At 38.3% G+C, this 14,145-nt stretch overlaps 1 protein-coding gene across 1 annotated transcript in view; it reads right to left on the reverse strand.

The window, feature by feature from the left end:
* PIGN (phosphatidylinositol glycan anchor biosynthesis class N) overlaps positions 1 to 14,145 on the reverse strand; it is a 477,253-nt gene that overhangs the window by 4,691 nt on the left and 458,417 nt on the right. The window contains exon 28 of the mRNA XM_077269733.1: positions 8,871 to 8,923. Coding sequence (XP_077125848.1) covers positions 8,871 to 8,923 — 53 coding nt within the window. The remainder of the gene's footprint in view (positions 1 to 8,870; positions 8,924 to 14,145) is intronic.

The following is a 14,145-nucleotide window of genomic DNA, read 5'->3' on the forward strand; positions in this document are numbered from 1 at the left end:
ACATCTGGCAGCTGTTAATTTGCCTCCAACACTTTTCCTTTCATTTTTTCCCCATTATGTAGATAGGGGCAAAATTGTTTGGTGACTTGGAAAGCGCGGGGTTAAAATTTCACCTCACAATATAGCTTTGACGCTCTCAGGGTCCAGACGTGTGACTGTGCAAAATTTTGTGCCTGTAGCTGCGACGCCTCCAACACTTTTCCTTTCACTTTTTCCCCATTATGTAGATAGGGGCAAAATTGTTTGGTGAATTGGAAAGCGCGGGGTTAAAATTTCACCTCACAACATAGCCTATGACGCTCTCGGGGTCCAGACGTGTGACTGTGCAAAATTTTGTGGCTGTAGCTGCTACGGTTCAGATGCCAATCCCGGACATACATACATACATACATACATACACACACACACACATTCAGCTTTATATATTAGATTGTTTTATCAGCAGAAGATTATCACTAGAGGACTACTTGGACCGCTGTCAGGTAGTCCAGCCACGCCCCCACCACTTGATTGGGATCTTTCTGGCTATGCACAGTGTACACAGAAAGCACGCCAATCAGTGGTGTGGGTGGAGTTATACAGAGCTCAGCATTCAGAGAACTGCTAGATCTGCAGCACAGAAAACCTTTTAATCAAAATTGCAGTGAGCCCCCAGTAAGTTATACATCATTGCAATCAGGGTTTCTGCCTCTACATCATGCTGCTTTCAGATTGGGTAGCAAAAACTCAGTGACGGATTCCCTTTAACAGATGTGTTCGGAATATGACTTTTCAGCATTTACTAATATATTAGCACTAGAGTTTGTCTTCCTGTTCTCGTCACTGCAGCCTTCCTCATAGACTGCACAGCAAATCTGTCCATATAACGAATGCTCGTGTCAATGCTCATGGGGGAGCATGTGACAAGACCAGTCCATCAAACTCAACAATTAAAAAAAACTCTCAAATGAGCAGACTGATTTTCAATTGGAGGAGGCTGATAGACTGGTCTGGTCACATACTCATCCATATGCAGCTATAGAGAGAAGGGATGGTCAATCTGTGAAGTAGGCAGCACTACAAAGTGTAGGAAGAGAACCCATAATACATATACGTTAGAATGTGCCACAAAATCATGTTTTCTCATAATTTCAGGGTTTTCTGGTGCAGATGAATTGAGTGAGGCTGTGCACATCTCGGAAGTATGCGTATCATATAACTTGTGGTCACATGACTACTACCTGGCCAATGGCACCAGAGAATCCTGACAGTGTGCACTGTGCACACTAAGAGTATTAGCAAGTCTACCGTAACAAAGTGATTGCAGACTTTTGTGCCAAACCTGGACCACATAAAATACGCTGTCAATGTAGAACTGGACACAAGTGCTGTTGGAAAGTATAAGGGGACGCAGTCAGTGTGTGCAGAGTACCTCACACAAGAAATATGCAGTGATGTGACTGCTCGAAATAAAGCTACATCTATCTTTAAAAAACAAATAGTAAATCAAATTAATAAGGAAAACTATTATTTATTAGGACTTGAGTGGGCAGAATACTAAATTAGTGGAGAAAATAAGAGAGGAGAAAAGGTAAGGAGCTCAATGACTGGAAGCAAATGATATTAACAAAAAACATCTGTCCATAAGTGGTTTATAAAGCCATTGCGGCTAATGGGATACGTGCAGAAACAGAAAGGAAATATTACAACATCTCCTATTACACTGGTCTACAAAAAAAAATAATTTTCTGGCATGGACTTTAAGAACAGTTTTAGACTAATTTGAGGGTGCTGAATTCAAATCTGATCTTATAATTTCTCTATCACATCACATTTTTGCGCTACAGGTATATAGCCCATTTTCATCAATTCCATGATAAATATAAGTAGTGTATGAAATGCCAGTTTATACGGTTCACTAAGGTAAATTTAGTTTTCATTTAGTCTCCCAATAAATGTGAGAATATCTTTGTTTTCTTTGAACATGCATAATTCCCATTTGTTATGATAACACCCTAGTTTTCTGTGCTACTGGGACAGTAGAGCTACAGCAGAGCATTGGGTGAAAACTGAATGGCGTCAGCGACAGAGTTTGGCATCTGGCGATAAGAATGTCATCCACGATCCTCTAGTGGATAGGAAGAATATTGTCTTTCCTCCCTTACACATAAAACTTGGATTGATGAAGCAGTTCATCAAAGCTCTCAAAGAAAAAGGCTGGAATATTTGATGCACCTCAAATAAGAACACTTATGAGAGACCCAAATTTTATCACATCAATGAATGAGACAGAAGAAAGAGCTTGGAATGCATTTTGTAACGTGGTGCAGAATTTTCTAGGGAATAAGAGAGCAGACAACTATGAAGAGATTGTGGAAGAGCTACTAGTGAGTCTGCGAAATCTTGGATGTAGAATGAGTATCAAGATTCACTATTTACACAGCCATTTGGACTTTTTTCCAGAGAACCTTGGGGATGTGAGCGAAGAACACGGGGAGCGTTTTCATCAGGACATTAAAACAATGGAAGAACGGTATTAAGGCCGTTGAGACTCACATATGATGGCTGACTATTGCTGGAGCTTGATGAGAGACAACCCAGAAGCTGTACATCACAGATCAGCCAAGAAAAGAAAGTACAAATAACTGCCATTTGCCAATCATCTGTGTGCCATATATATGTGTTTTTATATTTTGTAGTTTAATTCTGTAAGTATATTTGATTTGATGTACATAGACTTTGTAATCTTTGTTATTCCTTGATTAAAAATATACAAAATGTAGTACCGAAAATCATGTGTTTTTATCATAAAACATTAGGAGTAATTTTCATCAAAAATTGAGAATATCTCGAAATCTTGATGTGATAGCCAAAAACGGAGTTCATATTCGTAATCAGCAGCCAAAATTGACTTAAAATATGTTTCAAAACCTTTTGCCAGAAAAATTGCGTTGACCAGTGTTAATGCACTGCTTCATAATTTAGATTGTGAGCCCCATTGGGGACAGCGATGATAATGTCTGTAAAGCGCTGCAGAATATGTTAGCGCTATATAAAAAATAAAGATTATTATTATTATACTGTCGCACCATATTCACAAATGGCATATTATATACAGTGCTGTGCAAAAGTTTTAAGCAGGTAGGGAAAAATGGTGCTGGGCAGCAAAGAGACTCGCCGCGCCTGTGCAGAAGATCGATGAAGACAATGGTTTAACCATTCTATTACCTGTATTCCCATAGTAATAGCTTAAATTCAGGGGGTGACAGATTCCCTTTAAAGCAGTTTTTCCACAACTGCCTAAAACATTTGCGCAGAACTGTATATTGTACAAAATTCACTCAGATGGGAAGGCATATTGCAGATGTTTTCCAGGTTTGCCATGAATTGTATGCATTTTAACATAAAATGTTAATTTTCCTGCAAAAGTCTGTAGCAAAATCCACATATGACACAGACCACCACTGCTATGCGTGAATATGGGTTTACTGATCAGCGATGAATGGAACATGATACCATCAGAAGTGTCCTGTTCCATTCAATGTAGCCAATGATGGGATGTCATTACTGCTGGACCCTAATAAGACCACCGTAGTGCTACAGCATAGGAAGAGTAGACCAGTTACAAATAATGGGTCTATGTGGGTTTTCATAAACACAAATGTTTCCAATTACCAACAGCAACCAGAGTTCTTAAAAATTAAGAGGACTTTGTGCACTTTTTCTTTACATGACGTCCCTGTAAATGGTGACCAATAGGAGGTCAATGAGAAGACTGTAATCGATAATGTTATACTCACGACACTATTGGTTGTTGTTCACTACTAGATCAGTATCTAGAGACATTTACAATTTGTTTCTGTTCAGAAAGGTCATTTTTTTTATACCAACCACTGACATAAATCTTTCTCATTGAGCTACAAAAGCTTTTTCAAATGGGAGAGAAACTTGTTATCAAGCAATCTACGGGCACAGAGCTACATGAAAGGTCACAGATATAACATTGACTTTATGGATATAAACAATTACATGCTAGCCAGTCTTTCCATGGGAGTTAATAACCTTCTCAGAACCTTGGACATCCAAAACCAAAACTGTTGAGGGAGATGGAAGGTCAATGCTGTACTGTGCCATAAATGTGAAATTAAGGTTTTTATGGAGTCAGACAACTGAAGGAGGTTAAAGGCTAATCAAACAAAAAATTGCCCTGACGCCACACTTTCCATTCCCTTACAATGAAGGACACAAAATTATCTGCGATGACTTCTAGACATCTGCCTTTTGTAATGGTAATATATCCATTAATTCGCTCTACTGGTTAGTTTAGTATTTTCTTGGAAGTTAAAATGTTTCATTGTCCCTCAGCTCTTCAATTTCAGATAGTTGGTTTAAAGAACAAATGGATGTTAACTTATTGTATCAGTGGGTTCCTAGCACTATAAAGTGTTAATTATCGTCCTAATGAATAAATTATCCAATTAACTTACTGGTAAAGCCCTCCATCTTCTAAGACCTTTAAGGTTGTTTGTAATTCTCACCAAAATCCCATTCCCTAGCATGTCAGACCATTATAGGTCTAGGAAGCTGGGATAATTGGGGCTATTTGGAGAATGATGGTCAATGTTAATTTTTTTTCCATTACTAACATGAGATAGCTCTACAAGTTAAAACATAACTATTGTATATATTTCATAAATCAAAAATAGGCCTGAAAATAAGGAGCTTTGTAATATATCTTATCAGTGTAGTCGGCTTTTTTTCTCCTCCTGGACTGATCTTTCATTCTTGATTTCAGAGGTAAAAAACAATATTCAGTGAAGTTAGAATTTCGCATTACTGAGACTTGATATGACAGTCCTTTTAAAATTTTATTTTAGGGAGAAACTAGAAGCAGACATTCTGTTGCAAGTTCTCTTCAAATGAAAGGTACAGTTGCCATCTACTATTTCAGTAATGGGAAAACCTGTATTTACTTAAGGCCGGGGTCACACTTGCAAGTGTGATGTGAGAAACGAAGACAGATTTTATTCGTGAAATGAAAATTGTAAAATTAATGATCAGTCCAGGAGGAGAAAGAAATGGACTTCTCTAATGGGATAAGATATATTCAGATTTAAGAAAAAATAAAACAATGAGCATTATGTAGCAAAATATTAGTACTACAGTGGCTTGTGAAAGTATTCACCCCCTTGTCTTTTACCTATTTTGTTACATTTTAACTTGTTTTTAAATATTCTTGTAATCCAATGTGTGTGTAATGCATCATTACTAAACACTCTAATTGGTGAAGTGAATTGAGAAAAATATAGCCAGAAATTAAATTTATGGGATCAAACAACTAAAAATTGGCATGTGCATATGTATTCATGTCATGATTAAGGAAGCTCAGTCTCCAGAAACGCGTTGAGATTCACACCCATATGGTTTGTGCTGAAGTTTGTACCCTCTATGTTAAAGTTTGTGAATAAAGAAACTTTTTCTTCACGGATTCGGTGGAGCTGGACTTCTTTCTTCTTTTTTATATGTATTCAATCCTTTTAGCGATGAAGCCCCTAAAAATTTCTAGTGCAAGCAAGTCACATGCTTAGTGAAAGGAAGTCCACCTGTGTGTAATCTAAGTGTCACATGGTCTGTCACTATATACACACCTTTTCTGAAAGGCCACAGAGGCTGCAACACCACTAAGCAAGAGGCACCACTAACCAAAGCACACCACCAGGACCAAGAAGATCTCCAAACAAGTCAGGGACCAAGTTGTTGAGAAGTAGAAGTCACGGCTGGGTTATAAAAATATATCGCAATCTCTGATGATCCCCCAGAGCACCATCAAATTAATTATCAACACATGGAAAGAACATGGTACAACAAACCTGCCAAGAGAGGGCTGCACTCCAAAACTCTCAGCCTGGGGAAGAAGTAAGGCAGCACGGAGACCAAAGGTAACCCTGAAGGAGCTGCAGAGTTCCCAAGCAGAGACTGGAGTATCTGTCCATATGACCAGAGTCGAGGGGGAGATGTATGGTGAGAAACAGAGGGATATTCTTCAGCAAAACCTGTCAGTCTGTCAGTGATTTGAGACTGGGCAGAGGTTCCCACAGGGGATGTGTGAACTACAATACCCAGAGAGATTAGAAAAATTAGGATTATTTAGTCTAGAAAAAAGACAACTGAGGGGTGATCTAATAACCATGTATTTGTATATAAGGGAACAATACAAATATCTCACTGAGGATCTGTTTATACCAAGGAAGCTGATGGTCACAAGGGGGCATTCTCTGCATCTGGAGGAGAGAAGGTTTTTCCACCAACATAGAAGAGGATTCTTTACTGTTAGGGCAGTGAGAATCTGGAATTCCTTGCCTGAGGAGGTGGTGATCGCGAACTCGGTCGACGGGTTCAAGAGAGGCCTGGATGTCTTCCTGGAGCGTAACAATACTGTATCTTACAGTCATTAGGTTCTTTAGAAGGACGTAGATCTGGGGATTTATTCTGACAGAATATAGGCTGAACTGGATGGACAAATGTCTTTTTTCGGCCTTGCTAACTATGTTGCTATGTTCACATTCCAACAAGACAATGACCCAAAGCATACTGCTAAAGCAACATTTGAGCAGTTTAAGGGGAAACGTGTAAATGTTTTTGGAGTGGCCTAGTCAAAATCCAGACCTTAATCCATTTGAGAATCTGTGGTCAGACTTGAAGATTGCTGTTCACCAGAGGAAACCATCTCACTTCATGGAGCTGAAGCAGTTTTGCCTTCAGGAATGGGCAAAAATCCCAGTGGTTAGATGTGGAAAGCTCATATAGACTTATCCAAAGTGACTTGGAGCTGTATTTTCTGCAAAAGGAGGCTGTACAAAGTACTGACTTTAGGGGAGTGAACAGTTATGCACACCAAAGTTTTCAGTTATTTTGTCCTATTTGTTGTTTGCTTCACAATAAAAAGAAAACCAATTGTTCACAGTTGTAGGCATGTTCTATACATGAACTGATGCAAACCCTCAAAAAAACAAGGGACGTGAAATTCAAGGTTGTGAGGTAATAAAAAAAATGCCAACAAGGGTAAATACTTTCGCATGCCACTGTCTGTAACAAAATGCTTTTTAACCAATTGATTTCTTAAAGGACCTAGAAAACGTTTGTTGGTCTGGACAAGGGGTCTGGCTCTAACAGACAGATGAGGAGAAGAAAAACACAATCTTCATGTGAATAAGTTGTAATAGGTGTAGATGATATGAGACCAGGCCATCGGAGTAAGTAGAACAGTTATTGTCAATTAGAGACAGGACCCTTGGTGGCAAGATATAAAAACTTTAAAAAAAAAAAGGAGAGCTGTGGGCCGTTCCGTGCATATAATCCTTATGTAAAAAGTATGTAAACGTGGTAATGCACTAAATTGCCAATAGGGTAGTATGAACCTTGGGTCTTGATGCAGTTTTGATGCGTTTTTACTTGTCTTTTTTCCCATTCATTTGAATGGGTGAATAACGCTGCAAAAACGATGAAAGAATTGAAATCCTGCACACCTGAAAAACAACACTCTGATGGTTCAAATGCAGCCCGTGCATGAGTTTTTCAGCAATCTCACTTTGCTGGTACCAGAAAACACTGCGTTTTTCCACTGGAAAAACACAGTATGTGAACAAGCCCTTACTGTTTAAGGAAAGGGTTCTTGTGACATCCACTTTCCAGGTTAGTATTTTGCCACCTCTTCTCGCTTCACAGACCTGATAATACATTAGAAGCAGCCGCACGACTCTTATAGTTAAAACCCTAGAAAAAAAATCACCGGAGTATGATACAGTAATGTTTATTTAGGGAGACTGCAGCTTTCTGTTATATATGCCTTTATGCCAACTATGCGAATACATAATTTATATAACACACTGAAGAAATTAGGGCAGACTTTCATTTCAATTAATTATAATATTTACATGGATTTTTCCCTTGAAATCTCCACTCTAAAATGATGCTCCGGAATAATATTAACTATCTGTACAGCTCCGGATACCCTGGTACATGAGGACCATTCAACGGACTGAAAATGGATGCAAAACCATTTAGGAATGTTTGTGGGTTATGATGGTAAATGTTTGATGAGGAATTTCATTTTTTTTAACATTTCATCATGTATGATGTGCAGCATAAACCCAAGTTCTTACATGACCCACTTTCTTCAAGAATTCATTAAATGGGAAAATTAATGAACCAGGAGCGTGTGTAAAAGACAGGAGACTATTAGCAGAGAGTACTAGATGCTGTAGTGACAGCTATTATTACATAGTAATTCACTACCACTTCCCTACATTAGTGTCGGAAAGGGGAAAGAACAGTGATAAAGCCAAATGAATGACCAGCAGGCTTTGTGCACGCTTGTATAAAACACTTTGAAACAACCACTTTTCAGTTCTATGCTACTTAACCATTTTTTTCTCAGGAAAAATGCCAATGAAATGAGAATAAAATCAGTCCCGATCCGTCAAGACCAGCACTTTTCACGCCATTCTTCATGGATGAGCGGGCTGGAGTGCGAGGCTCCTGATTCATTAGGAGGCTCATACCTATTATTAAATCAGGTAAGGATCGAAGTGACATGTATCTCTGACCCTGCTGAGGTACAATCTGCGGCATAGCAAACGCCACCATTCAGCATGAATTTGAGACACCAAGCCTCTTCACCCCTCCCCCTGCTCAGCCCACTCTGTCGGAGCACAGTAAAAATAGGATGAAAATTACAAAATTCACAAAAAACTGTTCAAAGTATTCTACACCAGAATACTGCCATAAAAGCTTTAATGAATCACTCCCAAAAAGTTAAAATTCAGGACACAACTGGAAACATCCCAGCAGCTATAATAGGTTTCATTTCTTGCTTTTCTCTAAGACTGTACCTTGTTCCAATGTCTAACCAACTTCCATAATCTTTAACCAAGAAGAAAAAGTGCTGCAAAAATAAGACAAAACACATCATTAGAAGAACCATAAGAATATACTGAACACAGAAGGCATAAAGGTGACCATGCACATTACTTAAACCCACTCATTTTTACCAGGAGATAAGTAGATACGACTGGTAGTGACTAGTGATGAGCGAGTATACTCGTTGCTCGGGTGTCCTTCGAGTATTTGTGAGTGCTCGGAGATTTAGTTTTTGTTGACGCAGCTGCATGATTTACGGCTGTTAGACAGGCTGAACACATGTGGGGATTCCCTAACAACCAGGCAACCCCCACATGTACTCAGGCTGACTAGCAGCTGTAAATCATGCAGCTGCGTCAACAAAAACTAAATCTCCGAGCACTAACAAATACTCGGAGACCACCCGAGCAACGAGTATACTCGCTCATCACTAGTAGTGACTTATCCTTTTCTCCACAGTGGGTGTAGAGAGAAAATGTAATGTGCATGGCCAGCAGGAGTTATCCCACCAAAAACATTTATCACCTAACCATGGCATAGGTGATCAGTAGGGTCCCGACTGCTGGAGTGCCTACCAATTGAGAACCCTATGACCCCCATGTGAATGGAGCCTCATGGTTACACCTGGGCACTACCACTTCTACAGACCCAACGAATAGTATAGAGCTGTGATAATAACGCATGCAAGCTTCAGCTCTAATCACAATAGACTTTGGTATCTCCATTATAAGGATCACTGAGGAATCGAGCAGTTGGATCACGTAGATAGGTGATAAATGCGGTTTGTGGGATAACCTCTTTAATTAAGCACAAAAAAATGAGACAAACTAGAATATTCCATATGTACATAATGAATTCACACATCAATAGCTCTATACTATATCAATCTCCATGTTGTTCATTAACTTGTACCCATTAGCACCGGAAATACCAACATTGTTTCCAAAAAAACGATTAATTTACAAATGTATGGCTAGCAAAAAGCTTAGAGACTATATCTCTCATATCAGCGTTAATGGGAAACTGTCCAGTAGATTTTTGTCACAGTACAACTACCTTGTATGATACTGTAGAGCAATATAGAATCCGAATCCTTTATTAGATTTTTATTCCATATGTGCTAACCTCCCGTGTTCCTTCCTGCACATGATATTTGAAATGGACAGGAAATTTCAAATATTACTAAAATTTAAATCACTATTAACATATATTAACAATCTAATCAGCACTGAATATTAAAATTCTGCTCTGGAAACAGGATGATAAAAGCTAGATTTCTATTTGGAAAGAAATATGACTTAATGTCTCAATTTTTTTATATTTCAGATGTGCTTTTGATAATCCCTTTTGTAACTTTGCATATCACTATTAAATACATCCTGAAATTTTTCAAGTTTCACTATGGCTACTAAGTCTCATATAAGACTGACATGCACAGATTCTCCCAAGTCAGAAAATCAGAAAATAAAACACATGAGAAAAAAAAAAGAATCTATTGGATAAATATTTAAAAAAATAATATGGATGATGTATTTCCTTTACTGCATGTAATACAACAGATAGTTACAATATTCCATAAAGCCTCAGAAACCACCTGTCACTGTGAAATCTATTATTTTAAGCTAATTAAAATATTACATTTCACTGGCATAGTCTTTAAAGAGGACCTGTCATCAGATCAAAAAAGGCCAGTTATTGCTCTTAGTTTATTCCTGCAGCTCCCATAAGTATGTCAATTTTTGGTCTTAAAAAAATTTGCCATACGGTCCCATATATATGGGCCTTTTTTATTAGGGGGAGCAGCCATCATGGTTCCCTGGGGGCGTGTCTTTATGCTACTCAGCATTATTATCCTATTGCATCGCCCCTTAGTAAAGACCATAGAAACTAGCACCAAATAAAAACACCTGGATCTCTGGAACAGTATGGCAGATTTAAAAAAAAAAAAAGAAAAGAAAAAAGGTCATACTCATGGGTACACCAGGAATAAAATAAGGGGGCCACTTTTGACCTAGTCGATAAATCCTATTTAAATGAATGAACATATTATATTTGGATAATTTTTACATTTATTTTTAGAGTCTCAATTAACAACAAATGATTATAATCATGGTGAAGAATATTATTCCTGAAATACAGTATGTTTATATATGTCTCCACAAGCAACAAATTAATATACACAGAGGTGCTTCTCACATAAAATTACAATATCATCAAAAAGTTAATTTATTTCAGTTCTTCAATACAAAAAGTGAAACTCATATATTGATTAGTTATTACAAACAGAGTAATCTATGTCAAGTGTTTATTTCTGTTAATGTTGAGGATTATGGCTTACAGCCAATGAAAACCCAAAAGTCATGTCCCCATAAGGCCTATAATTATAATATAATAAAAACACAAGACACTTTTATAAAGTTTGGAATAAATGGCCGTGAGGTTTTATTTTGAGTTACAAATTCCATAAAATTTAACTAAATAACCAATGAATAATAACCATAAGTTTATAATTCCAAAATTCCATCAACTTCCATAAACCAAATCCACCCAAGGTTGGGTGATTTTTTACCCACAAATAAAACCAAACGACAGGAGAAAATGACAATATAAAGGGAGGGAGGGCGGGATCTTCTTTTCTTCAAGCACCGGCGAACTGAGTATCCGACGCCGGTGCCCCAGTATATATAACAACTAAATCTGCCCAGCAACTGATTGACAACCAATCAATCATCAAAATTTTAGGCGGGCAAACAAGCCAGTCAGAACCAGATCTGACTGCTTTAACATGAATACATAACCAAATCTGCCCGGCAACTGATTGACAACCAATCAATCACGGGCAAGAAAGCCAGTCAGAACCCAAATCTGGCTGCTTTTACATGGAGGAAAAAACCTTGACCTTAATTTGACCCCTAGCATAAAACAACTTGCCAGGCCTATGAGGACATGGGACCCCCGCTATATTTCCGCTGTCTGAGCGGGGGGGCTTACATGTCCCCATAAGGCCTATAATTATAATATAATAAAAACACAAGACACTTTTATAAAGTTTGGAATAAATGGCCGTGAGGTTTTATTTTGAGTTACAAATTCCATAAAATGTAACTAAATAACCAATGAATAATAACCATAAGTTTATAATTCCAAAATTCCATCAACTTCCATAAACCAAATCCACCCAAGGTTGGGTGATTTTTTACCCCAAGAGGCCAAGGATCAAAGAGCCGAGGCCCCCCCCAAACCACACAGCCATTTTTCGATTATATTGCCCATGTTAAGATTAAATAAATCAAGTCCGATATCCGACAAATGAACCAAATCATTTCTGAACATCCCTGGCAAAAAACCTTCTAAGTCTGTATGTCTAAAAGAAAAACCAGAAATAAGAGGTAGGAACTTCTTCATGGAGAAATTAACCCTCTTCCGGATCTTATCCAAGAATGAAAGCTGAGTACATTGCCAAGCACGTCTGGGAATGATTTCCGAAAAAACAATACCCGAGATTGGAAAAATCTGTCTTAAATAAGTAAGATCTGACCGAATAGCAGCCAGAAGGTTCAAAGTATTGATTCTTCCTAAATCATTCCCAGCGAGATGAACTATAATTAGATCCGGATGAGGGAGCCTCTCCCGACAACTCTTTACCTCAGAAACTAAAGAAGGCCAATTCAGGCCGCGAATGCCGTGCCAAAAAACTTGAACTTTAGATGAATGGAACGACAAATTCTCAGAATATGATCGCAGGCTGGCCCTCTTCCGGGCCCAGAAGACAAATGAATGCCCAACGATCCAAATAACTGTAGAATACAAGAGAAATAAAATTAATCGGGATATAAATCAGGCCGAACATAAATTCTGAATCTTTTTGATTCCCATCTACCCATTCTCTTGATTTTATCGTCAGATAGGCCAGCCCTTGATGCTTCAGTAGCCGCACCAATTCTGAAGGAATGGGAAGTAATTTTGAGATGACTTTTACCTAAAAATGCCAAACACTGCTTTAAAATAAAACTAAATTGGAAAACCGTTACCGGGGAAGAATCCTTATGAATAAACAGAGACCCTTCAGCCGGGGGCCTAAACATAATCCATTTGGACAGAATGGATACAGGACAAATTCTAGAATCAGGAAAGGAATTCAATCTTAGCTCCGCTCCTCTCCCGAGTTGATCCGTCTTAGACTTCCTGATAAACAGGAGAAGAAACTAATCGAAAATTTTGATGTCCGAAAGCAAGAGCGGGGATGAAACCGATTTTTTGGCTGATACTACCTCACCGACCCTTAGGGCCCCAAAAAAGGAGATAGAAAATATGGAATTAAACAAAAGCGCTTCTTCAAAGTTCTTACAAACATGTAAAAGGGCAGAACAAATGTCAGTCAATAAAGAAATAGAAATAGGACACCTTGAATCCGGAAAAAACTTTTCCCTTTTCAGCCCTTTCAAAAATTGCTTTACTGAGAAAAAATCCGTCAACGCAGTCCCGCCATGCAATTTTAAAAAGAAAGAGACTCCCGCAAAGCATTTGGCTACTGCGGAGTAAGATAATCCCTGCTGGACCATGGACTCAGCAAATTTTAAAGCCGAATTCGGGTCGGGAGCAGAGGCATCAAAGCCAAAAAGAGCAGAAAAATTAACCCATTTCTTCCATGCGGCTGAATAATCAGCCCATGATCTGTTAGATAAGGAATTCTGAATAAAATAGGGAATCATATCGGAATCATGTCCTGCAATGAAAGAGGGCAATCGTACGCCTCTTTGTCTGCCAATGGAACCTGTAAATAAAAATCAAACCACTGACGCTGCAAAATAAAATCAGTTAACTGACTAGCTTTACCAATGCCTGAAACTGCTTTTAACCAAATATTGCAGTTTAAACACTCCAATACCAATTTTCTCAGAATCTTTGATGCAACAACATTCCTGGATGACAGTGTATTGATTGAAAAAACTACTGCTTGATTCATGGAATGTAATAGAACCCTGGAATTTTGTAAACCACGACCCCATAAGCAAATACACAGAAGGATTGAAACCAGTTCAATAATAAGAGGATTTTTGTTTAATTCCTTAAAAACCCAATTGTCAGGCCAATTCCGGGAAATCCAGTGAGATTGAAACAAGCAAGCCACCCCTAGAGTGGCGTCTGCAGAAAAGGCAAGGGGGATAGAATCTGAAGATACAAAAGGGGATTGAATAATAGATCTCCCATTAAAACCTGCTAGAAATGCTAGCCAGATTCTTGCGT

The sequence above is a fragment of the Ranitomeya variabilis genome, chromosome 6 (genome assembly GCF_051348905.1).
Source record: "Ranitomeya variabilis isolate aRanVar5 chromosome 6, aRanVar5.hap1, whole genome shotgun sequence".
In the NCBI taxonomy this organism is placed as follows: Eukaryota; Metazoa; Chordata; class Amphibia; order Anura; family Dendrobatidae; genus Ranitomeya; species Ranitomeya variabilis.